We start from the raw sequence: 26,301 nt of genomic DNA, 5'->3' as shown, positions 1-26,301 counted from the left end.
GGACACCAACCGTGCAGTCGGCGGCGTGGGGTCCAGCCGGCTGACCCATCCCACCCCAGGCTGACCCCCTCTTCAGTCTTCTGCTGACCACCTGAGAGAGCCCCTTCCCAGACCTCCATTCTCTCTCCACGGCCGCTCTCATTACTGTCTCTTCTCCCCGTGAGCTCTCACAGCCTTTCTGTCGCTGGACACTGGGTCCAGGGTGTTGGCCTCAGCTTGCCGTCCTGGGCTCCAGCCTGGGGACTGTCTGAAGCCAGCGAGCTGGGACGCTTGGATGGTAGGGCTTGGCGTTCTCTCTCCTCTCCCAGGCGTGGCTGTGCTTTGTGGCCTAATTTCCAGTGACTTTAAAAATGGAACTTCTTATATTTTGTCTGTTCTTTTAGTTGTTGTCTGATTGGTTTTTTTTTGAGTGGTGAGAGGCTTCAGGTGGGGTTTCTCTTGCTCCACCTTTGCTAGAAGCTGAAGGCAGCCGTTCTCATGGTCTTAGTTTGACTTTAATAGTGAGTGCCAACCTACGTTCCAAAAGTATTTTTCCTACTGAATGAGAGCGCCTTTGTCTTCCCACTCCCCCAGGTACCACACACTTTTTCTTTTCTTTTTCTTCTCTCTTTTGTTTCCCTGAATGGTGTGTGTGTGTGTGTGTGTGTGTTTTATCAGAGATACAGGGAGAGAGAGAGGAAAAGTGTATTATCCTTCCCTGGGGATGCTGTGCCGTTCCACAGTCCTGTCTTCCCCATCTTCTCTCAGGACCTTGGGCACACAAGCACACATGCCTGGCGTGTCTTTCAGGTACCATGTCTGACTACTGAGGGTTTGTTAGAATGCCCAGTAGTCTTATTACACTAGTTGCAGAGCTGAGACTGCCTTTAGTTATCACATCTGTCCTCTGGGCTTCAGGAGAACTGTGGGGTGAGAGGCTGACAGCACAGCCACTGAACCCTTTGTGCCCTCATGTGTTTTGAGAAGTCACCTCTAAGCCATGACCTGCTCTGACTCCTGGCTGTGCATCTCGTTGCACAGTACACACCACAGCATCACAGGATGCTGCAATCCTTTTATTTTGAGGCCTGTCTTATTATTAGCTTTTCCATGACCTCTAGAGACTCCTCTTATAAGTAATCAATTAAGTGTCTGGGTGCCTGGAGGTAAATAGGATTTGGGGATATACATGCTTTTTTTTTTTTTTTGGAGAGGTTTTTGCTGTAGGGTGTGTGTGCTGGCCCGAAAAACAAAAAGACAGAAAGCAAGAAGTTACCCCTCAGGGGGGATGAACATACCGTAATCCCTTCTCCATTCTCCTCTGGATATCTTGGACACGCATTCACAGGAGCTGGGCATGAGTTTAAGCCACCGCATCCAGGAGTTGAAGCGCCGTCAACTACGTGGGAGTCCAATGACATAGCCATTTCTCCATCTGCTGGCCCAGGGATGTATGCTCTTATGTGTTTTCCATTATTTGTACTGGACGCCAAATGGTTCCCCTGGCCCCAAGGGTAGTTCTGCTCACAAGAATCCTTAAAAGTGAAAACGCATCCAAAGTAGGGGAATGATAATACAGAAAAACAAAAGAGATCTCACATGATCTAAGTTAGGTTCCTGGAAAATGTCCCACTTGGGAGGATGTAAAGGAGATTGAAGGGACTCAGTGAACATGCGTTTGGGAGGATAGAAGCAGATTGAAGGCATTTTCCAGGTGGGTAAACATTTCTGCCAATATATACATGATGATGTGTTTGTGTGTGTGTATATTTTGCCTTGAATATTGGAAGGTGTCTAGGTCAGGAATCTAGAGTTACTTCATGTAAGGAAAGGATAGGGAAACTACCTATGGTCCTGAACATCAAGGGCCATTCTGAGCTCTGAGAAACTCCTAAGTGGTGTCTACCATTTTCCAACCTCAACGTGAAGCCCCTACACTTTTAAGATTTTTGGATATCTTGTGTTTATTCAAAGACAGACTAGCGAGTGAGTTTGACGCTCTGAGTATAGAAATGGCCAGAGACACATAATAGTTTGTGGACATACTATGTGACTTGTCACACTGACTGCAGTGATTTCACTGAAAACGGAAGTGAGCAACTGAAATATCTGATGCTCCAAACAGGATATGAAAAAAATGTTGAAATTTTTTTAAAAATGATTTAATTTTTTATTATAATTTAATTTGACCAAAGAGACAGAGAGCAAATGAGAAGGGAAAAGTGAGAAAGCAAGCTGCCAGGCCTGGGACCATGGCCAGCCATGTGGGAGTTCAGCACCTTAACCACCATGCCACCTGCTAACTTCCAAAAAAAATGTTGAAAGTTTTGATTAATACTTTAAATCACTGTCTCCTCAGATTTAATTTAGTTGCAAAAGAGTTGGCAACTCTTCTAAAGAAAAGTTTTATAGGTTCAGATTTAGAAAACAATTACACATTTCAATATAATTAACTTGGTTTATTTCCCACCACACCCAGTTTTTGTTTTGTTTAGCCTGGTCTTGTGCCCAGGTCTAAATATATATATATATATAGAGAGAGAGAGAGATATGTGTGTATATATATAGAGATAGATAGATAGATAGATAGATATACACACGCACATACATACACCAAGGAACTTGATTTCATTACAAAATTTACCATACCCATGCCATTAAACTTTGTGGTACATAATCCTAATGGTACTTTTTTTAAGAGAGATTTTTACTATAGGGCATGTGTGCTCACTGGAGAGACAGAGACAGAGAGATAAGAGTGAGAAGTCCCCCCCCCCCAGGGGATATGGCCATGCCACAATTCCTTCTCCATTCTCCCCTTGGGATGTTGGGCATGCCTGCACATGCACTGGCATGAGTTTAATGCATCTGGGTCTGGGACTCGAATAGCAGTTGGCAATTTGGAAGTCCAGCAACATAACCAGTACGCCATCTGCTGGTCCCCTCAATGGTACTTTAAGCTGAGTAGTTATGGCTTTAGGTAACCAGGTAATAGCTAAGTGTGGATGCAGTTCCCTCAAGCCATGCTTATGTTTCTCCTTGACCCAACTTCAGATTGAACAGTACCCTAAGCTGGCTAGATCACTGGGAAAAGGATGTAGTTCAAACACATAATAAACGGAAATGGTGGAGATGACACCAACAGAAAGTATGCTTGTTAAGGGGCTGGCCACGTAGCCTAGTAGTTAAGGAGTTGGATGCCACATGACTGGCTATGGCTTGAACCTCTGTGCTGGTGGCTTGAAAACACTCTGGGTGCATGTGCATGTGTGCCCCAAATCCTGAAAGGACGGAAGAATGGAGGAGAAGGGATTACGGTGACCACATGATGCTCCCCCTCCATCCCCTCTCTGTCTCTTTCTGGCAAGCTCATGTGTCCTTTGGTGATTTTTTAAAAAGAATTATTTTACTTAACTTTATTTTAATTTGACCAGAGAGGGACAGGCGAGATGGAGGAGGGGGGGGGCGGGGGGCAGTGAGAAAGCAAGCCGCCAGATCCAGGACTTGAACCGTGGTCTTTCATGTGGGAGTCCAATACCCTTTACTGCTATGCCACCTGCTGGCCCCTCCTTTGGTAATTTTTTAAAAAGTGTGCTTAAAAGTAGGTTATAATAGCAGAGAGGCTATGTTATTTATTTTTCAAATTTGTTCTCTCACCAGGGAGCATAATGCGCACTGCTTCACCTTAGGCTATTCTCAGTATCGTCATCTCAAAGTATATATGTACTTTGGATATATGTATAACAGTGGGTAAAACCACACCATTAAACAGACCAGGAATAAAAGGCTGATCATGAATTACATGGTCTTAGATGTCTGAAGCAAAAACAATGAGGATGTGAAAAGGAGGAAGCCATATATAGGAACCAAACAGCTATTTCACATCGGATGCATTTGTTCCTGTGAAGACATAGAAGTCTGGAAACATTTATCACACTATTTAATTTTTAGAGTAGTCTTAATTCATAAAAACCATTTGAATATTGTTTTTTTGCATTCTGTCTTGTGTAGATTTAAGAATTTTAGAGCCAGCAGGTGGCATGGTGGTTAAGGCCCTGGACTCCCACATGGTAGACTGTGGTTCGTGTCCTGGACCTGGAAGCTTGCTTTCTCACTTTCCCTCTCTGTCTGTCTGTCTCTGTGTCTCTGGTCAAAACTAAAAACTAGTAATAATACAATTAAGTAATAAATTAATTCTTTTATAAAATAATATAATTCATATGACTTAAAAAAAAACCCTAAGTTTCATTTTATTGTTAGTCAACTGTATCATTTTCCCACCATCATTGAGTAGCCTGTCTTATAAGACCTGAGACTAGCTATTGACTAGCATGAAGTGGTTATGAGAATTTCAGGTGCAAGTTGAGGGGGTAGGTTGGTCAGTGACAACAGGTGGCAACCTGAGAGAACAGACCTAGCAAATCCAGAAGAGGAAAACATGTTTCACCAATATTAGCGCCACGGAAAGATCTTTATAAAGTACATAATTCTAGAAGAATAGAACAATAGGCTTCTGAGGTCATTGAATAATTGCAGTGCATTGAACATTCTTTGGAAATCGAACTTGGTGTAAAGTGCAGATGAAAGCACAATGCATGCTGAGGGAGATATTTATAATTTTTTTTAAAAAAGATTTATTTATTTATTCATTCATTCCTTCATTTTTTAAATTTGACCAGAGACACACACACACACACACACAGAGAGAGAGAGAGAGAGAGAGAGAGGAAAGTGAGAAAGCAAGACACCAGGTCCAGGATCCAAACTGTGGTCGGCCATGTGGGAGTGTCCAGAGCCTTAACCACCACGCCACCTGCTGGTCCTGGGATATTTATAATTCTAAGACCTTTAATTTTCAGTTGTCCTGAGAGGTATTTGCTCACAATCCTGTGCTTCAAAATTTTGAAAACCCAAAAAGGAAGTTTTGTTTGTTTTTTAAATTTTTATTATCCCAACCAGGAAGATACCAGCAAGTGTCGCACTTTTTTTAAGGCATTGTAAGACCTTCTATTATTTCCCTGTGTATCGCATTCAAGAGATGATCTAAGTCCTCCCGTGTGTCTCAAATTTTGAATCTGTAAGAATATTTCCAAGCGGAATTTGGAAGACTGTGTCTTTGTTCATCATGTACACTGAATAGGGGCAGCTGAGGTCTCATCTCTCTGACATTATGCCCCTTACATGCATAAAGTGCATGCATTTCTAGCATTTAGAAATGCTTTTACTTAATTTTTCTAATGTTCAGAGATATATTTTTGTAATTTTAAGTTTCTTGAGGGTTTGATACTATTATGGGCAACAAATGAACAATCATTATCAACATCTTTTTTTTTTTGAGAGATTTTCGCTATAGGGCGCATGCGCTCACCAGATAGACAGAGACATAGAGACAGAAAGCGAGAAATCACCCCCCAGGGGGGATGGTCATGCCGCAATCCCTTCTCCTCCATTCTCCTCTCGGGATCTTGGGCACGCACGCACACGTGCCCGGCGTGAGTTTTAAGCCACCAGGTCTGGGACGCGAACCGCGGTCGACTACGTGGGAGTCCAGCAACATAGCCATTACGCTAACTGCTGGTTCCCAACATCTTTCTTTTTTTAAAATAATTTTCTTTAACCTTATTTATTTGACCAAAGAGGGAGGGGAAGAGAGTGAGAGAACAAAAGTGAGAAAGCAAGCCAGCAGGTCCAGGACTCAAACTACAGTCAGCCAGATTGCTAGGGCCACGTCCTATGTTCAGGGGATGTTCCGGCACAGGCCATGATGGTGTTGTTGATGCTCTCACACTCAGGTGTCTGCTCATGAGGACAAATGATCTAGGAGGAGAGGGACTGGAACACATGGCAATGACATCTCCAAATACATAGGCAAGACAACCACCACCATGAACAGCCACAGGTGCTCAAAGATCATTGTTGCAATGCGAAAATTAGGAAACCATTGAAGGAGAGATGAGATGTCACAAAGAAGATCTGTCAGATTCTGTTTATGTGCTAAGGAACAGCAGAGATTGCCAGGAGACCCCCAGTATCTTCACAGTGGTCTTTATTGATTCCAAAACCATGCATTTACCAGCAAGTGCCAGAGTTACAGAGGCGTGGCCAGGGACTAGGAAGTGTGTGAAGTTACCTCACCCACTTGATGTCTGTGCTTAAAACTTGATCCTAGAGTTTGATTCCAACCAAGGAAGGTATGTAGGGCCTGGCTGCCTACAAACAGCTCTCTTGCTAGACAGGAGGTGAGCACAAACAATATGGATGCGACCTCAGGACCAGTGGGAGCCTTATTCTCTTTTTCATGGGAATACTTAATGGCGCTGTCCACAGTAGAGCAGACTTCACATCCATCAGACCAGGGAGCAGGCTTGGGAGGCAGATCGGGGTCAGACGATTCAAACGTAATAGAAATAGTCAGATTCTGTTTATCCAGTGTGTTCCTCCTTCTCTGACAGTCCTCATTAAAGTTTTATGTGAAAGGTTATAGAAGGCAGAGGGGCTGTCTTTTTAAAGAAGCGGAACAAAACCATCCTCCTCTGACTAGGACCGACAGGGGCTGCCACACAGATGGGCAGACGGGATGGAGAAGAACATGGCAAGCAGCGAGTGCTCAGTGGCCGGGTCACACGCAGATGCCGAAGGGAACTCACCCTCCTCGTAAGGCACCGCAGGACAGGCTGCGCAGGACGAGAACCATAACAGTGGTTCCAGATCCAAGCAATATTGTCCACTTTATTTCCAGGGACCCGGGGAGTAGAGGAAACCCCACATTCCCGGAGGCACTGCTGTGTCACAGAGCTCATGTGCCTTCCAGACCTTACCCTTCCGATACTGTGATGTAAGAAGAATGTGTCCGTGTAGTTACATTTTTCACAATGAAATCTCAGCCAACAAATATATGACAATTTTAGACACACAAATACACAAAGCATCTCATTTAGGTTTGTCCACTCAGGGGAGAACGGATGGTCTCTCTGAGTGTAGGGAAATTTATAAGATTGACTCTGGGTTTCTAAGTTAGAGAAATTAGTAGATTTCACTCTGTCTGCTTTGGCATAAAAAAGACATTCTCACAGAGGTCTTTCCTTCCGTTCACAGTTACCCATAAATCAGGAACAGCAGAGGGAAAACAGGTTACTAGGCGAAGGCATTGACTATCCTGCCAACATCCCCTCTTCTCATGTGAAAGTGAGGCCACCTTGGGACCAGCAAATGGCATAATGGTTACATTGCTGGACTCCCACGTAGTTGACCGTTTGAGTCTTGGACCCAGAGGCTTAAAACTTATGCCGGCTATGTGTGTGTGTGTGTGTGTGTGTGTGTGTGTGTGTGCACATGTGTGCGTGGCCAAGATCTGGAGAGAGGAGAAGGGACTGCAGCATGGCCATCTCCCTGGGGCAGGGGGGAATGATTTCTCCCTTTCTGTCCCTCTGTCTCTGTCCCTCTGGCAAGTACATGTGCCCTACAGGAAAAAAAAAAAAAAAAAAAAAAAAAAAGGAAAGGAAAAGAAAGGAAAGGAAATGAGGCCACCTTGTATACACATGGACTCACTCTTATTTGGAAAAATTTTTGGCTGTATGTTTATCTTTGAACTGCATGATCCTTTTCTGCAGGTGCTGGAATTGTTTTGTAAGCTGCTTGCATTCCATCTTCTGCCATTCCTCATCTTTCATGGACTCTGGAAGTAGGGTTTAAGAGGTAGCTTGTGTCTTCTAGAGGCATTCGGGTTGCTGAGTGTGTTCTGTTGAGCAGAATATTGGAATATTTCTACCATGGGGTCAAAACCCAGAGGGAAGTTGAGCCCAAGCACATCTGTCCTGACAAACAGAACTAAGGCACAAAGGAGGGCTCTATATTGGTGGAAAAAGTGAGTGTCAGCTCACTCTCCCACACGCCCCGGGGAAGTTTCATCTCTGTCTTTGTAATGCCCTTCATTCTACTGATTTAAGATGGCCAGCCCTGCTCTTAGAACATTCTAGTTCTCAGGCACACCAATTTCTACATGCTCACACACTATTTTGAATGCTGTCAAAGATCAACCTAAGATACTATTTTTGCCACAGAGAACATAAGAGGCTCGGTCATTTGTGGAGACAGGGATTGTCAGGGCCAAGCCTGTGTTCAGGAAAAGTTCCAGAACAGGCAAGGATAGTGGTGTTTATGTCCTCCCACTCAGATGACTGCTTATGAGGACAACCTTACTAGGTGGAGAGAGACTAGAGATCAGAGTTGAGGTACCATGGCAACAAAGACCACCCAGCATGGACACACAGACATTCAAAGAACACTGTCTGTGAAAATGAACAGTACCGCTGAAGGAGAGAGGAGATGCCCTAACAGGAGGAGGACTGTCCAATTCTGTTCGTGTGCTAAGGAAAGGCAGAGATTGCCAGGATACTCCCCCCCTCCTCACACTGGTCTGTGTTGATTCCAACACCGCGTATTTGCCAGTGAGAGCCATGGTGAGAGAGATGAGGCCAGGCACTAGGAAGAGGGTGAAGTTTTTCTCTCCTTCTTGATGTATGTGCCTAGAACTCACTCCTAGATTTTCATTTTCATTCAAACCAAGGTTGGTATACAAGTCCTGCTTGCCCAGTGACAGCTCTTTCTTCTGGAAGGGTGAGCAACTGCATGGGGGTAGCTGCAAGTCCAGTGGGAACCTTACTCCCATTTTTATGGGCATACTCACCAGCTGCATCCACAGTAGGGCACATATAGCGTCCATCAGACTGGGAAAGAGGTGTGTGTGGAGGCAGGTTAGAATCAGACCGTTCGAATTTAGTACAAATAGTCAAGTTCTGTTCATCACGTGTGTGCTGCTGGGCTCGACTCATTTCCTCTTTCTTAGACAGCAGCTCCCACCTGAATAAACAGGTATATGGAGAACAGATGATTGGACTCACAGTTATGTGCTAAGTCCTGATGTCCAAAATGAAATATGACAAAAGGCCAAGTGGTTATCTTTTCAATGAACGAAGGGGGAGGGAAGCTTCCCTCCTCCGACTAGGCCAGGGGTGTCTGCCATGGGGTTGCATAGAAGAGATGGAGAGGGATGTAGACAGCAGCAAGTGCTCAGTGCAGCAGCCAGATGACACAAAGGATGGAGACTGGGGAACCAGCAGTTAGCGTAATGGCTATGTCACTGGACTCCCACGTAGTCGACTGCAGTTCGCGTCCTGGACCCGGTGACTTAAAACTCACGCCGGGCGCATTTGTGTGCGTGCCCAAGATCCCGAGAGGAGAATGGAGGAGAAGGGATTGTGGCGTGACCATCCCCCCTGGGGGGTGATTTCTCACTTTTTGTCTCTATGTCTCTCTGTCTGTCTGGCGAGCGCACGCGCCCTATAGCAAAAAAAAACTCTCAAAAAAAAAAAAAAAAAGAAAGAAAGGATGGAGACTGCACAAAGGGTACAGTCATGGCAGTCAACACACAGAAGCCATCGTGAAGCCGTAGTTACAACCCCTGTGCAATTTTGTTCCACTTTACTTCCAGTGGCCCAGAGAATACAGGCCCCTGAGACACTGCTGTCTCTCAGAGATCATGAGCCTTCTTGACCTCATTCTCTCAATATTGAGATGTAATAGAAATTTTTGGTGTAGTATTATTTGCCATGATATCTCTGCCAACGAGCCAATGACAATTTTGCAGAAATAAGTGTCTCTCATTGCTTTTTTTTGGGAGATTTAATTTTATTTATTCATTCATTTATTTTAATTCGACCACACACACACACACACACACACACACACACACACATACACCGGGGGTGAGGGGAGGGAGAGAGGGGGAAAGTGAGAAAGTGAGCCACCAGGTCCGGGACTCAAACTGTGGTTGGCCATGTGGGAGTGTCCAGGGCCTTAGCCACCATGTCACCTGTTGGTCCCCAGTCTTTCTCATTTGAGTGTTTCTACTCAAAAGAGAGCAGGTGGTCTCCCAGAGTGCAGAAATCATGAAATTTAGTTTCTGAATTTGAGAAATTAATACAAGGGTTTCACTCTCCCCGCTTTGGAGTGAAAGGGACATTCCCAGAGGAGTCCTTCCTTCTGCTCACGGTCACCTGTGAATCAGCAACAGGAGAGGAGAGACAGGTTTCCCGGCAAGGACACTGGCTGTCTGGCCAACATTCCTTGTTCTTGTGTGAAAATGAGGCCACCTTGTATAATAAAGGACCCTCTTACCTGAAAAATTCCTTCTTATATGCTATACTTATATCCCTGAACAGTATGATCTTTTTCTGAATCTCCTGGAAATTTTCTGAAAGCTGCTTTAGTTTCATCTTTAGCTTTTCCACCTCTTTTCTCGGTCCTTGAAGCTGGACTCCAGAATTGACTTGACTCTTCCTGAGACATTTGGGTTCATCAGTGTTCTCTGTTGAGCAGAATACAAGAATATTTGTACCATGAAATCAAAACTCAATTGGAGACCAGCATGTGGTGTGGTGGTTAAGGGCACTGGACTCTCACATGGCTGTCCACGGTTCAAGTCCCAGACATGGTGGCTTGCTTTCTCACCTACCTCCCCCCCCCCTTCTGCCCTAACTCTGTCCCTATCTGGTCAAATTTAAAATAAAATAATTTAAAAAGATAATAAGGGACCAGCAGGTGGCATGGTGATTAAGGCGCTGGACATTCCCCCACATGGTGAACTACGGTTCGAGTCCCAGATCTGGTGGCTTGCTTTCTCACTTCCTCTCTCTTGTTAAGTTAAAATAAATGAATGAATAAATAAAAAGTTAAATAAATAATTCTTTAAAAAAAAAAAACAAAACCTCAATGGGAGGATGAACCCAAGCATATCTGTCCTGACAAATGGAACTGAGGCAAAGGAAAGGAAAGCCCTATACTGGTGGAAAAGGGGAATGTTGGCACATGCCCCACACTGGGGGATGATCTATCTGTCTTTGCGATGCCCCTTATTCTGCTTTTTTAGATGGCCAGCCTTGCTCTTAGAACATTCTTGTTTCTCATGCTCACCAATTTTTGTGTGATCACACACTATTTGTTAATCATCCAATCTTGAATTTTGCCCAAGAGCAACTCTAGACATCCTTGGTGCTCCCTAGAATGCAAGATCTTTGGTCATTTATGGAGACTGGGATCGGAAAGGCTAAGCCTGTCTTCAGGGGAAGTTCCAGCCCAGGTAATGATGGTGGTGTTTATGTTCTCACACTTAGATGAGTGCTTATGAAAAAAGGCATCTAGAAGAGAGGGATTGACGCTTGGAGGGAGAAAATATGGTAATGATACTTTCAAACAGCATAGGCAAGAAAATCACCCACCGTGGATAGCCTCAGATCCTGTTTGAATGTAAAAATTAGCAAGACCATAAAAGGAGAGAGATGTCACAACAACAGAAGTTTTGTCCTATTCTATTCTGTTAAGGCGTGGCCGAATTTGACAGGACTACTGTGTCTACATGGGCATGTATTGATTTCCAACTCCATGCATTTGCCAGTGAGTGCCTGAGTAACAGAGTCATGGCCAGGGACTAGGAAGAGTGTGAAGTTACCTCATCCAGATGATATGTATGGTTAAAACTCAAAGAGTTTGACTCAAACCAAGGTGGGTATGTAAGGACAGCTCTCTTCTTGGACAGAGGGCTGAGCACCGACAATATGGGTGGCTTATACAAGACCAGTGTATGTCTTATTTCCTTTTTCATCAAAATACTCACTGGACGCATCCACGTTAGAGCACACTTCATGTATATCAGACCCGGAAATGGGCATTTCAAGAGGTGGTTCGGAGTCAGACAATTCAAATTTACTAGAGGTAGTTAAATTCTCTTTGTCCAGTATGTTCTGTGGTAGATCCCCTTCCTCCTCCTCAGAGAACAGCTCCTTTCTGAACACAGAGGTATATGGAGAAGAGAATATTGAAATAGAGAAGAATTGGATACCATTGTTTTGTGGTGATTCCTTATTATGAAGTGAGAGGCAAGAAGGCAGAGGGGATTCTTTTCAAAGAAGTGGAATAAGAAACCAGGTGACGTAGTGGTTTAGGTGTTGCACTCCCACATGGTTGGAGTCCAATCATGGTTGCAGTCCGGAACCTGGAGGCTTGAAACTCATGCCGGGTGTGTGTATGTGCACATGTGCCCAATATCCCAGGAGGAGAATGCAGAAGGGATTGTGGTGTGGCCATCTCACCTGGGGGGGATGAGTTGTCATTTTCTCTCTTTCTCTGTCTCTTTCTCTCTGGCAAGTGCACGCTCCCTATAGCAAAAATCTCTAAAAAAAGAAGAACAAAACCATCCATATCTCACATCTGACTATGACGGGGGTGGCTGGCATGGGTTGGGTAGAGGGGATGGAGAGGGATGTGGACAGCAGCAAGTGCTTAGTGTAGAGGCCAGATGACGCACACAAGGAAAGAGACTCCGATCTCTCCAAAGGGTACAGTCACAGCAGGCAACACACGGAAGCCATCATGAAGCCGGAAGCCATCATGAGGCCGTAGTTCCAACCCCTCTGCAATTTTTAAATTTTATTTTATTATTTTTAATTTTATTTTATTTTTGGAGAGGTTTTCGCTATAGGGCACGCGCACTCGCCAGACAGACAGAGAGAGACAGACAGAAAGTGAGAAATTACCCCCCAGGGGGGATGGCCACACTGCAATCCCTTCTCCTCCATTCTCTTCTCGGGATCTTGGGCATGTACGCACATGCGCCCGGTGTGAGTTTTAAGCCACCGGGTCCGGGACGTGAACCGCGGTCGACTATGTGGGAGTCCAGCGACATAGCCATTATGTTAACTGCTGGTCCCAACCCCCGTGTAATTTTGTTTCACTTTACTTCCAGTGGCCCAGAAAATAAAGCCCCTCACCCCCAGACACCACTGTCTCAGAGATCATGGGCCTTGTTGACCTCATTCTCTCAACATTCTGGTATAATAGAAAATTTTGGTGCAGTTATTTTCTTTTCTTCTTCCTTTTTTTTTTTTTTTTTTTTTTTTGATCATGTAATCTCTGTCAACAAGCCAAGGACAATTTTGCGGAAATGAATGCAACTCATTTGGGTCTGTCCACTTAGGGGAGTATAGGCGTTTTCCCAGAGTGCAGAGAAAGTCTAAGAGATTGACTGTGGCTTCTAAGCTTGAGACTTTTTTTTTTTTTTTTTTTTTTATTGAGAGATGATTGGTATAGGGCTGTGTGCTCACTGGAGAGACAGAGAAACAGAAAGTGAGAAATCACCCCCCAAGGGGAATAAGCAAGCTGCAATCCCTTCTCCTCCATTCTCCTCTCAGGATTTGGGGTAGCCACGCCACATGCTCCCAATGTGAATTTCAAGTCACTGGGTCTGGGACTTGAACTACAGTCGACTACGTGGGAGTCCAACGACATAAGTATTATGCCATCTGCTGGTTCCTAAACTTGAGAAATTAATAGAAAGTTCCACTCTCACCATGTTGCAGTGCTATTTCCACAAAAGTCCTTTCTCCTCACAAGTCACCCATGAATCAGCAACAGGAGGGGGGAGACAGGTTTCTAGGCAAGAGCATTGGCTGTCTTGCCAACATCCCTTAAGTGAAAATGAAGTCGCCTTGTATAACAAAGGACCCCCTCTTACCTGAAAAATTCCTTTTTGTGAGCTATACTTATATCCCTGAACTGCGCGATCTTTTTTTGAATCTCCTGGAAATTTTCTGTAAGTTCCTTCAGTTTTGCCTTCAGCTTTTCCACCTCCTTTCTTGACCCTTGAAGCTGGGCTCCAGAACTGACCTGAGTCTTTCTAAGACATTCAGTTTCTTGAGTGTTTTCTGTTGAGGAGAATAGAAGAGTACTTGTACCATGGGGTCAAAGCTCAACATTTGGTCTGAGAAGCAGAACCGAGGCAAAGAAAGGAAGGCCCTGCATTAGTGGAAAAAGGGGGTGTTGGTTCACACTGGGTAATGGTACATCCTCTGGCTCTGCAATGCCCCTCATTCCACTGATGTAAGATGGTCAGCCCTGCTCTTAAGAAAGAAGATTTTGGTTTCTCATGCTCAGCATTTTCTATATGCTCACACACCCTATTTGTTCAATCATGCCATCTCAAATTTTGCCAATGAGCAACTCAAGATATCGTTGATGCTTCATAGAACACAAGATCCTTGGACAGTTTTATTTTAGAGGTTTTTGCTATAGGCCATGCGCTTTCCAGAAAGACAGAGAGAGTGAGAAATCACCCCCAGGGGGATGGCCATGCTGCAATTCCTTCTCCTTCATTTTCCTCTCGGGATCGTGGGCACGCACACATGCATGCACGCACATGTGCCCAGCATGAGTTTAGCCACAGGGTCTGGGACTAGAACCACAGCAACATAGCAATTACGCCAATTGTTGGTCCCAGTCTTTAGATAGTTGTAAGACTGGGATTGGAAGGGCCAACCCTTGTCTTCAGGAGAAGTTCCAGCACAAGCAATGATGGCGGTGTCTTTTTTCTCACATTCAGATGACTGCTTGTGAGGCCATGCCAGCTAGGAGGAGAGGGACTAGAGCTCGGAGCCGAGGAATCATGGTGACGACACCTCTAAAAATACCACAAGAAAACCACTCAGTGTGAATGGACACGGATCCTCAAAGAAAATTGAGTGTAAGAATTAGCAAGGGAGGCAGTAGGTGGCGTGGTGGTTGAGGTGTTGGACTCTCACATGGGCAACTGTAGCCCGAGTCCTGGACCTGTCAGCTTGCTTTCTCTCTTTCTCTCTCTCTCTCCTTCTCCCTCTCTTTCTCTCTCTCTCCTTCTATCTCTCTCTCTCTCTAGTGAATTAAAATAATAAGTAATTCTTTAAAAAAATAGGAATTAGCAAGAACATAGAAGAAGAGAGGTGATGTCATGGTGGAAGGTCTGTGAGATTCTGTTTATGTGCTAAGGTGTGGCAGAGTTTGATAGGATTCCTCCATTCTCCTCTTGGGATTTTGGGCATGCACATACACATGCCCTGTATGAATTTTAAGCCACTCAGCCTAGGACTCAAACTGCGGTTGACTATTTGGGAGTCTGGTGATGTAACCAATACACCATCTGCTGGTCCCTGAGTTTGATAGGATTCCTCTACTATTCACCCTGTTCCGTATTGATTCCAACACACGTATTTGCCAGCGAGTGACAGGATGACAGAGGTGTGGCCAGGGACTCAGAAGCATGCAGTTAGATACCTCCTGCAATTGATGCGTGTGCTTAAAACTCATTCATACAGTTTGACTCCAACCAAGGTGGGTATACGGGGTCCGTCTATGTAGAGACAGCTCTCTTCCTGGACAGAGGACTGAGCACCGAAATATGACAGCTACATGCAAGACCAGTGGGAGCCTTATTCTCTTTTTCATGAGAACACTCGCTGGCCACATGTGCATGCACATCACACCCAGAAGCGGTTTTTTTTTTTAGAAAGCAGGTCAGATGCAGACAGTTTGACTTTACCAGAGATGGTCAGATTCCGTCCATCCAGTGTGTTCTGCGGGACTCGATTCCTTTCTTTCTTGTCAGTAACTCCTTCCTGAACACTTAACTGGGAGGTTTTTATTCTGAATTATTATTTTTTTTTTGGTGATCCCTGGTTAATTATATAAATAAAAGGTCACAGAGGGCACACAGAGAGCACACAGAGGGCACACAGAGGGCACACAGAGAGCACACAGAGGGCACACAGAGGGCACACAGAGAGCACAGAGCACACAGAGCACACAGAGAGCACACGGCACAGAGGGCACACGGCACACAGGGCACAGAGAGCACACAGAGGGCACAGAGCACACAGAGGGTACACAGCACACAGAGGGCACAGAGAGCACACAGAGGGTACACGGGGCACAGAGAGGGCACAGAGCACAAAGAGGGCACACAGAGGGCATAGCAGACACGGCACAGAGGGCACACGGCACACAGGGCACAGAGAGCACACAGAGGGCACAGAGAGCACACAGAGGGTACACGGGGCACAGAGAGGGCACAGAGCACAAAGAGGGCACACAGAGGGCATAGCAGACACGGCACAGAGGGCACACGGCACACAGGGCACAGAGAGCACACAGAGGGCACAGAGAGCACACAGAGGGTACACGGGGCACAGAGAGGGCACAGAGCACAAAGAGGGCACACAGAGGGCATAGCAGACACGGCACAGAGGGCACACGGCACACAGGGCACAGAGAGCACACAGAGGGCACAGAGAGCACACAGAGGGTACACAGGGGGGCACATAGAGGGCACAGAGGGCACAAAGAGGACACAAAGAGGGCACACAGAGGGCACAGAGCACAAAGAGGGCACACAGAGGGCATAGAGGGCACAGAGGGCACACAGAGGGCACAGAGCACACAGAGGGCACAGAGCACACAGAGGGCACACAGTGTACCCAGAGGGCACACACACAGAGGGCACACAGAGAACACACCATACACCTTCTCCATATAGAGCTGTCAGGACAGGTAGGACATGAGGGACCATAGCTTTTGTTCCCAATCCAATGCATTTTTGTTTCTCTTGACTTCCTGGCTCCTGTGGGATTGTTGTCTCAGAGAAGTCCTGTGCCTTCTAGAACTTACTTTTTTTTTTTTTAATATTGTGACATAATGATTTTTTTCGTCTAGTTACATTTATCATTTGGAAATAGTTGTCAACTAATCAAAGTTTATGTTGCAGAAAGAAATGCATCTGAGACATCTCTGTCCACTCCTGAGAGAACAATTATTCTCCCTGAGTGTTGGACATTCACGAGATTAATTCTAGGTTACTTAAATTTGAAGTATTAATGGAGGATGGAAAGCAATCTAAAAACCATGGGCAACATTCCTAACAGGGATTTTCATTGTTTGCTTGAAAAATGAAATAGTACAAGTGGCCCTCTCTCTCCTAGTCTGCCTGTCCGGACGTCAGCACTGCCTTGGTAACCTGTGTTATCTGGAGGCCGCTGGGTTCTTCTCTTCTGTCCTGTGATTGTTTTGATTCTCTGCAAATCAATTTAGAGAGAGCTAGTTATATGACATGGTTTCTTCTTCACACATTGAACAGAGGCTTATACAAGTTCAAGAATGTAAGTACTCTGTGGGAAATAAAAATCGCCTAGACAGTCACTCAAGTACCCAGCAAAATGCCTCAGTTTGTCTCTTATGAAAAGTGATGGCATCTGCCTTTGAGCCACCCAGTGTACAGTCCCGCGCCTGGTAGATTGTCTCCGGAGGCCCTGCGCACTGTGCAGTTAATCATATCTTTTTCCCAGAGACTGCACAGAGCATGGTTAGCTGCCATCAAAGTGTTGTTGCTGCAAGATCCACTTTTTTCCCCAAGAGTTACCTTGTTTGTTTTGTTACCTTGATATGAGATTATTACTGATGCTAGACCGATGGATGGAATGATATATTCTTAGCAGGAAAGAATATTTGGTGTGACATAGGAGTGCAATGGCCCATGCCTTCTTGTTCCCAAGGAAAACTCTAGACAGGGCAGTGATGGAGGTGTTGTTGTTCCAACACTCAGGACTGCTTAGTCAGCAGATATTAATACTGAACAGAGAGACTGACTTAAGTTGAGTAACAGAGATAACTGCATCTCCAGAGATAGAACCAAGGTTGCCAACCTCCTCAGTCGTCGACATTCAGAGGATATCGTCCTAGAGCAGCAATTACCAAGAACGTCGCGCAAAATAACCCAAATCCTGTCTTGAATGAGTTCATGCAGACGGCTGCTGTTCACATGCATCAGTGGTGGCTGCAAGTGTAGGACAACATTGTCGTTCTCTCCATTCTGTTTGCCTTCCCGTGGGGGCCCATAGTGACAGAGGTGCTGTCTGGCAATATTAAGGGAAGCAGGTTATCCCTATAACCGGATGTACTTAAAACTCAGTCCTAGGGACTAATTTTCATCAAGATGGCAGAGACAGCTCTCACCCCAGACAGAGGAACTGAGCACAGAGCAGATGGAGGCTACCTAGATGTCATTTGCATGTATCTGCTTTATAATGGCAGTACTCACGGGTACCTTCCTGAGCAAAATCCACTTCACGCTCATCAGACAGGAAGGCCAGGTGGCTAGGAGGGTGGCTGGAGTCAGACGAGTCATGGTGACCATCCAATGTGTCATTTTGGACTTCATTCACTTCTTCCTTTTCCTGCAGCTCCCTGCTGAGTCTGGTAAAGTAGAAAAGACAAAATATTAAGCCAAAAGGGATTGAACATCACAGTTTCTACAAATGGTCTTGATTAGAAGGTTAAGGAAGGGGGCCAGCAGATGTATAGTGGTTAAGGTGCTAAACTCCCACATGGCTGACCATGGTTTGAGTCTTGGACCTCGTGGTTTCCTTTCTCACTCTCTCTCTGTCTCTCTGGTCGAATTAAAATAATAAATACAATTAAATAAATAATCCTTTTTTTAAAAAAGAGAAGACTAAAGAAGAAGTCACAAAGGGTCACCCCTCAAACAAGAAGAAAGCAATCTTTCTTTTTTATTTTTTAAGAGAGATGTTTGCTATAGGGCAGGCATGCTCGCCTGAGAGACAGAGAAAGAAGTTTAGAAATCACCCCCTAGGGGATATGACCACACCACACCACAATCCCTTCTCCTCCATTCTCCTCTCAGGATTTTGGGCACGTGTACACAGGCATATGGTGTATTTCAAGGCACCGGATCCAGGACTTGACCCATAGTCGGTCATGTGAGAGTCCAGTGCCTTAACCACCATGTCACCTGCTGGTCCAGAAATCAATATTATAATGACTGGGGCTGAGTGACGCTTCCATGAGAGTGGAAGTGAGAGCAGCAGAGGCTCAGTGCACAGGCCACATGACGTGATGAGGACAGAGACTCAACTCTCTGTAGGGTACAGTGATGACATGCAGCACACCGTGGAAACCACATTGATAGTTATAATTCCACTATGATTTTTCTCCTATTTTACTTGCAGGATCCCAGTTTTTAGCTCCCGGGACAATGTTGTCTCACAGAGATGGTGTGCCTTCTAAAATTTATTCTGTCAATATTTTAACATAATGCAATTTTTTGTTGGACTAGTTACATTTTTTTGATATAAAGTCCCTTCCAACAAACCAAGGACATCTTGCAGAAACGAATGCATCTTATTCAGTTCCATCTGCGCTGGCTAGAACAGACAGTCTCCCTGAATGTGCAAAATCCCTGAGATTGGCTTTCAGCTACTAAACTTAAGAAATTAACAGAAGGTATGAGAACCAGCAGTTAGCGTAATGGCTATGTCGCTGGACTCCCACGACCGTGGTTCGCGTCCTGGACCTGGTGGCTTCAAACTCACTCCGGGCACGTGTGCGTGCGTGCCCAAGATCCCGAGAGGAGAATGGAGGAGAGGGGATTACGGCGTGACCATCCCCCCTGGGGGGTGATTTCTCGCTTTCTGTCTCTATGTCTCTCTCTGTCTGTCTGGCTAGCACATGTGCCCTATAGTGAAAAACCTCTCAAAAAAAAAAAAAAAAAAAGAAATTAACAGAAAGTGGAAATCAATGTGAGAATGGCCAAGAAAACAGACCACATTCTTGGTGGACAGAATGAATGAAATATAGTCCGCACTTTTTGCTTCTCTCAGGACCTGAGAAGTCTAGACGTCACCACTGCATTCACAGCCCATGATTATCAGACTTACTCGGGAACTGCTGGCTCTTCTTCCTTCTCATCTTTCTGACCGTTTCCTGTTTCTACAAATAAATGCAGATATTGTAAGTCACAGACATTTCCCCATGACACATTGTAAGCCTAAGGGCCTATTTAAACTCAGGGAAATAAGTATTCTGGGTGTGAAAACAGGATATTCTGAGAATAACATTCCGGGAAATCTTAGGTTACGTCTGCTGAGAAGTGGCCAGGCTTCCTTTCTTGGGTCACTGGGCAGACTATTCTGGACGTACTGCCGTGGTCACTGCCTTCAGGGAGAGGCAGGGCTCATCCCAAAGATAATATTAATCCCAGTGCTAGGCTCTGTGGAGGGGGTTCCTAGAGCTATATTTCTCAATCTCCCAACCACATGACATTTGAGCCTTCCACTTCAGAGACAAGAAATGAGCAACTTAAAGATACATAAATAACTTGGCAAAGGAGTTCAACTGTATTTGACAGAGTCATAATTCACATGGGGGGCCAGCAATTAGCATAGTGGCTATGTCACTGGACTCCCATGTAGTCGACCACAGTTCAAGTCCTGGACCCGCTGGTTTAAACTCACACCAGACGCTTGTGCTTGTGTGCCCAAGATCCCGAGAGGAGAATGGAGGAGAAGGGATTGCAGCGTGGCCATCCCCCTGGGGGGTGATTTCTCGCTTTCTGTCTCTCTGTCTTGCGGGCAAGCGCATGTGCCCTACAGCAAAAAAAAAATCTCAAAAAAAAAAAATAAAAAAAAAAGAAAAAAGAAAAAAAGAATTCACATCCCTGTGGTCGAACTCTGAATCATGTTATTGAGCTCTGCAGTCTCTTAAGTAAAAGTTAGCTGCAACATGAAGAAGTAATTTCCTATAGATTTAGCAAGGTCCCTAAGAACTACAGGGCTAAAGGTTCCCTTGAGTTCAGTATTTCAAGAAGGATCAAATGTCTTGAAGGTAACAAACTAGATATACTGAGTAAAATCTAGAAGATAATACCACAAGGACATGAAAGAAAAATAATAGGGGCCAGCAGGTGGTGGTTATGATACTGGACTCTCACATGGCTGGTTGCAGTTCGAGTCCAGGACCCGGTAACTTGGTTTCTCTCTTTCTCTCCCTGGTCAAACTGAAGACTAATAATAATCAATAAAATGAAATAAATAATTATTTAGAAAAGGAAATATAACAAACATTTAAAAAGTTTTTGGTAAATTAGAAGTAACCATGAACTATCAGTGTTTGCTCTGTGTCAGACATTGTTTATTTATTATTATTTGTTTTTTATTTGAGAAGTTTTTGCTATATGGTGCATGTGCTTGCCAGAAAGACAGAAAGTGAGAAATCACCCCCCAGGGGGGATGGTCACGCCACAATCCCTTCTCCTCCATTCTCCTCTCGGGATCTTGGGCATGCACACACACGCGCCCAGCGTGAGTTTAAGCCACCGGCTCCGGGACTCAAACCACGGTCGACTACATGGCAGTTCAGCAACGTAGCCCATTATGCCATCTGCTGGTCCCAAACAATGCTTTTCTTTCTTTTTTTTTTTTTTTTTTTGAGAAATTTTTTTTGCTATAGGGCGTGTGCGCTTGCCAGACAGAGAGAGACACAGAGACAGAAAGTGAGAAATCACCCCCCAGGGGGGATGGTCACGCCACAATCCCTTCTCCTCCATTCTCCTCTCGGGATCTTGGGCACGCACACACACGTGTCCAGTGTGAGTTTTAAGCCACCGGGTCCGGGATGCGACCCGCGGTCGACTACGTGGGAGTCCAGCGACATAGCCATTACGCTAACTGCTGGTTCCCAACAGTGCTTTTCTTATGGATCTCTACAGAAACTTGAATTCAATGGAAGTTCATTAGTCCAGACATTTAGACCAACAGTGATGTTACCTGTCTGCAGGTTCTGATACGGTACAGACGGCATCCTGATAAAAATGGGTTGGCCTGTTGCTGAGAAAAACCAGCAGTTCTGTGCCTACAACAAGAATCAATAACTACGGTTTGGGGACCAGCAGATGGCACAGTTCTGTCGCTGGCCTCCTACATGTCTGACTGTAGTTCAAGTCCCAGACTCAGTGGCCTGAAACTCATGCTGGGCACATGTGCATGTGAGCCCAAAATCCCAAGAGAATGGAGGAGAAGGGATTGTAGGCATGGCCATCTCCCCTAGGTGATTTCTTGCTTTCTGACTCTCTGGTGAGCACACGTGTCCTAATAGCAAAAATCTCTCTAGATAAATACATATATATAAACTGGAGTTTAGTTCTAGTCCCACACTGCAACTCATTAGAATCTTGGGAAAGTTTTTCCATCCTCATCAAATTGAGGGCAAAATTCCCACTTCCTCCACTCTAGGATGGCAAAATACAATTTATCATGATGAAGGGGCAAGAAGAGTCATGTCTATATTTTCTCAGAGAGAAGCCATATGATCGTTCATTACACTGGTGATGGTGAACCTAGAGAACTTACTGTATTTCTGCAGTTGGTTGGCCAGGGAGGAGGCAGTAGCCTCCGATGTCAGAAATTTCTCTTTTGGATCTTGGGACGGCTGTTGACTCATGGTTAGCTGGAAACGCAATTGCTGATTAACCTCTAAGATGCTCCTTTGTGTCCCCGGATCATATGAAGGCCTGACAGATACTGTCGCGTTGATGTTTGTGGCAGAAGGGATAGAGCTAGAGACCAGGGAGAAGAAAAAAAAAAAAAAAAAAAGAACACAGAATGAGCTGAAAAATCAGTGAAATCAAATAGGCTTTTTCGGTAATGAAGGATCACAACGAAACCTTGACTTACGGTTGTGAAGAAGTTGAACACCACCCCACAATGCTTGAAAGTCTTTTATCCCAAAAGCAAGGATCAAGAGCCAGAGCTCCGAGCTGAGGCACTGCACTGACCCCAGCACAGTGAGGGAGGAAGGCTTGAGGTGCCAGTTTACAACAAGCAGTTGCAATAACAGAAAAGAAGGTGGGGGAGGTGTCATGGAATCTTTGGAATCCCTGCCTGCAGCTTGCCTGGGTCCTGCTGATATACAAGGACCCTGTTGCCTGAAGGTCACGGCTGATAGGGACCCAACCTCAATAGCTGCTCTTACTAGTGCTATACCCTTGTGCCCCTCCCAGACCTACTTCTTTCCCAGAATGTCTCAGTCTTCTCATGGCTTAAGTATTTATAAAATCATCAAGGCAGAAATAACTTCTCAAGTTTTCTTATTGCCTGTCAAGAAGTCACCCCACCGGTTTTTGAATATTAAACAGCTCTTAATACTTTCCCTCTAGTAAAAACACCGTAAAACTCTGTGATGCAGAAATGTAACACTTGGGCCAGTTGGTGGTGTGGTGGTGAAGGCAGCTGGATCTCACATGGCCTACCTACTGCGTGCTTTGAGTCCTGAACTCGGTACCTTGAAAAACATGCCAGGTGCGTGTACACATGTGCTGGAAATCCCGAGAGGAGAATGGAGGAGAAAGGATTATGGCATGATTGTTTCCCCTGGGGGATGATTTCTCACTTTCTCTCTCTTTCTGCCTTTCTCTCTCTCTCTTTGGTGAATACACATGCTCTATAGCAAAAACTAAAACTAAAAAAAAAAAAAAAAAGAAAAGAGCACAAAACGTAACACTGCCGTGATGTTCTTCCTTGGATCTTATCCCACGTGTCCCCAATCCATTAAAAAGTATAGAACAGGGACCAGCAGGTGGCATGGTGGTTAAGGTGCTGGACTCCCACATGGCTAACTGTGGTTCAAGTCCTGGACCTGACTTGAAAATCATGCTGGGTTCCTGTGTATGCATGCCTAAAATCCCAGGAGGAAATGGGGGGGAAGGGATTACAGTGCATCCATTCCCCTGGGTGGGGTGGGTGTGATTTCTGACTTTCTCTGTCTCTCTCTCCAGGGTGCACACACCCATGGCAAAAACCTAAGAAAGGTATGGAACAAAAAGCAGTATGTAATACTAACTGAATAAAGGGTTGAAAAATATTTCTGTCATTGTCTCAATACTTTTCTTCCTGCCTTCATGATACCCTCTTACAAGTTTCCAGAAGCAAATGTGCCCTATTAGCAAAGGGCACATCTAGTATCTGCATCGTAGTTGCTTTTTTTTTTTTTGGAGAGGTTTTCGCTATAGGGCGCATGTGCGTGCCAGAGAGACAGAGAGACAGAAAGTGAGAAAGCCCCCCCCAGGCGGGATGGCCACGCCACAATCCCTTCTCCTTCATTCTCTCGGGATCTTGGGTACGAATGCACACGCGCCTGGCGTGAGTTTACGCCACCGGGTCTGGGACTCAAACCATGGTAGACTACATGGGAGTCCAGCAACATAGCCATAACTCCAACTGCTGGTCCCCGCATCATAGTTTCTAAATACTATTTTCCACTAAAAATAAACTGGGGTGGGGCCAGCAGGTTGACCACAGCTTGAGTCCTGGGCCTGGTGGCTTGCTTTCTCACTTTTCCTTTCTTGCTCACTCTCTGTCTCTCTGGTCAAACTGAATAATAATAAAGTAAAAACAAACAAAACAACAACAACAACAAAAAACTAGGATGAGGGACTGGCAGGTGTGGTGGTTAAGGTGCTAGAGTCCCACATGGTTGACTTGACCTGGCAGCTTGCGTTTTCACTTTTTCTCCTCCCTCCGCCCCAAACCATGAGCACTTGTGCCCTACAGCAAATTAAATAATAATAATAATAATAATCAATAAATAGACTACGGGTCAGCAGGTGGTGTGGTGGTTAAGGAGATGGACTCCCAAGTAGTTGACTACAGTTCATGTCGTAGGCCCAGTGGATTGAACTCGTGCCAGGTGCCCAAAATTCCGAGAGGAGAATGGAGGAGAAGGGACTGAGGCTTGAAAAACATGCAGGTATGCAGGACTCAAATCACAGTCTACTACGTGGAAGTCCAGCGACATAACCATTATGCTAACTGGAGGTGCGGGGAGGAGCATTTTTTCTGCATCTATGTCAGGAGGTAGTTTATTCTATCAATCTTGTCTCCCTGGCACCAGCAGCTCAGAGCATTGTGCACCTCATCAGGTTTGGCCACGAGGGGGGCGGTACTAGGTATACCGCCTTTTCTCATCTGGGATAGTGAGGGGCAGTCTTGCAGGAGGCTAAATTCTCCAGGCTTGGCCAGTAGCTGAGAGCCATGCAGAAGCCCAGGTCCTGTACTTTGGGGTTGCCCCAGCTCTGGGAGTGTCCTGTGCTGCCCTGGCCTCCACAACTGGATAGGGGTGCTCAGCCAGGGCACCCCACCCTGTCTCAGCAGCACTGACCCCTGAAGGCTGCTGACCAGGGAAGCGCCGGCCTCAGTGAGCACGTTCCTCCTCTTCCTGAGACTGTGGCCGCCCTTCCCAGTGTCCTGGAGCCTGTGCTGTGCAGACAGGGAGGGGCAGGGGGCAGGGAGGACTGAGGCTGGGGAGAGGGAGGAGCTGGAGGATGAAGAGGAGGGTGAGGAGAGGCAGAGAGAGAGGGTCTGAGTGAGACAGAGCAGGAGGGACAATCCCAGGACTTGCCAAACCAGTTCTGACATCATCAGCCTCGACAACTGGGAGGGGCAGCCTGGACAACTGGGAGAGGACAGCTGCAGAGAAAAGGAAAGGGACACTTCCCTGGGGAGAAGGAGGCCTGGAGACCTCTTCCCTGTCCCTAATCCCAGAGGGGATTAAATCTCATCCCTGGAAACACAAACCTGAAGACACAGAGAGAACCTGGTGAGGGGCAGCTCCTCCTGCCATAGATTGAGGGCCTGGGCTGCTGCTGACCAGGAAAAAATCCTGGGACAGAGATTCTGGGGGAATGCAGGAGACTGGGAAAGGACTCCTCCAAGGGTACTGAGACCTGAGGTACTGAGACCTGAGGCACTGAGCCAGGGTGGTTCTATGGTGTAATGGTGAGCACTCTGGATTCTGAGTTCAAGTCTCAGTGGGACCTCATTGGCCGTGTGTTTACTTTTTGCTCTGGCTGCCCCAACCCTCTCCAGGGACACGCACCTCACACTCAGTAAATGGGAGCGTCCTTTTCGGCCTCCATTTCCTCCACGGAGCCCTGGCCCAACGCACCCCCTCCAGGAGTCCGACTCCCAGAAACCAGGTCACCACTGTCTAGGAATGCGATGATTCCAGTGTCTCCCTCCCCCAGTTCATATTTAAGAAATTCAGTGAGGCAGAAGTCATGGAGGCATAAAGTGGGGAGCCAGAGGAATGTGGGACATTGGTCAGGTGGGGTGCCTGTTGGCCGCTATCAGCCTTCAAGTGGATAGGAGTCAGGAAGCGGGCATTGAAGTGATTCGTAAACGCGGAATTGGGGAAGAGTTAAAAGTAGGCTCTGGCTGAGCCTGACCCACTGACCTCCCTGCTAACAGCCAAATTGCACTAACAGATTGCGCCGCGGGGACCCGGTGCCCGCTGTATTCCCAACGCTGTGCTGACGCACTCGACCGTTGACTGTGCCTTCAGACAAGCACGAGAGGGCAGGTTCCAAAGCCACAGAAAAACTGGACACAGCGGCGAGTCGCAGTCTTGGTCGCGGTACAAACCCGTGCGTTGGGTAACGGTCCCGAAGCTGGAGCGCCCCGGACGGTTTTCGCCCCGCCTGACCCCTCAGCTGCTGCACGAGCAGCGCCCGGCCTGAGCCGCGGGGTCTGGGGAGGCTGAGCGGCACGTGTGCGCCCGTCCTGGCGATCCCGGTCCTTCCCGTTCTTTGCCGCCTTCCCCGGGACTGGCCCGGGCCCG

At 46.1% G+C, this 26,301-nt stretch overlaps 1 protein-coding gene across 7 annotated transcripts; it reads right to left on the bottom strand.

Moving 5' to 3' along the window:
- Positions 1 to 7,515: 7,515 nt before the first annotated feature.
- Positions 7,516 to 26,133, bottom strand: LOC102493584 (uncharacterized). Of its 7 annotated transcripts, none has more exons than XM_006157117.3 (9): positions 25,918 to 26,133; positions 22,038 to 22,243; positions 19,569 to 19,620; positions 17,933 to 18,087; positions 13,547 to 13,736; positions 11,651 to 11,820; positions 10,156 to 10,345; positions 8,666 to 8,838; positions 7,516 to 7,717 (listed from the first exon to the last, which is right to left on the bottom strand). In XM_006157117.3, exons 2-9 carry the CDS (start codon positions 22,126 to 22,128, stop codon positions 7,689 to 7,691), a joined length of 1,050 nt encoding a protein of 349 aa, XP_006157179.1. In that variant the 5' UTR covers positions 22,129 to 22,243; positions 25,918 to 26,133; the 3' UTR covers positions 7,516 to 7,688. The 7 variants fall into 7 exon arrangements, with proteins under 7 accessions (XP_006157179.1, XP_006157181.1, XP_006157180.1 ...); XM_006157119.3 differs by having other exon boundaries at positions 25,947 to 26,133; XM_006157118.2 differs by lacking the exon at positions 25,918 to 26,133 and adding an exon at positions 25,561 to 25,752.
- Between the last annotated feature and the right edge of the window lie 168 nt (positions 26,134 to 26,301).

Source organism: Tupaia chinensis, unplaced genomic scaffold (genome assembly GCF_000334495.1).
Source record: "Tupaia chinensis unplaced genomic scaffold, TupChi_1.0 Scaffold000529_1, whole genome shotgun sequence".
NCBI classification, from domain to species: domain Eukaryota; kingdom Metazoa; phylum Chordata; class Mammalia; order Scandentia; family Tupaiidae; genus Tupaia; species Tupaia belangeri.
Note: the sequence above shows the minus strand (reverse complement) of the source record. Positions and strands in the feature narration are given on the sequence as shown.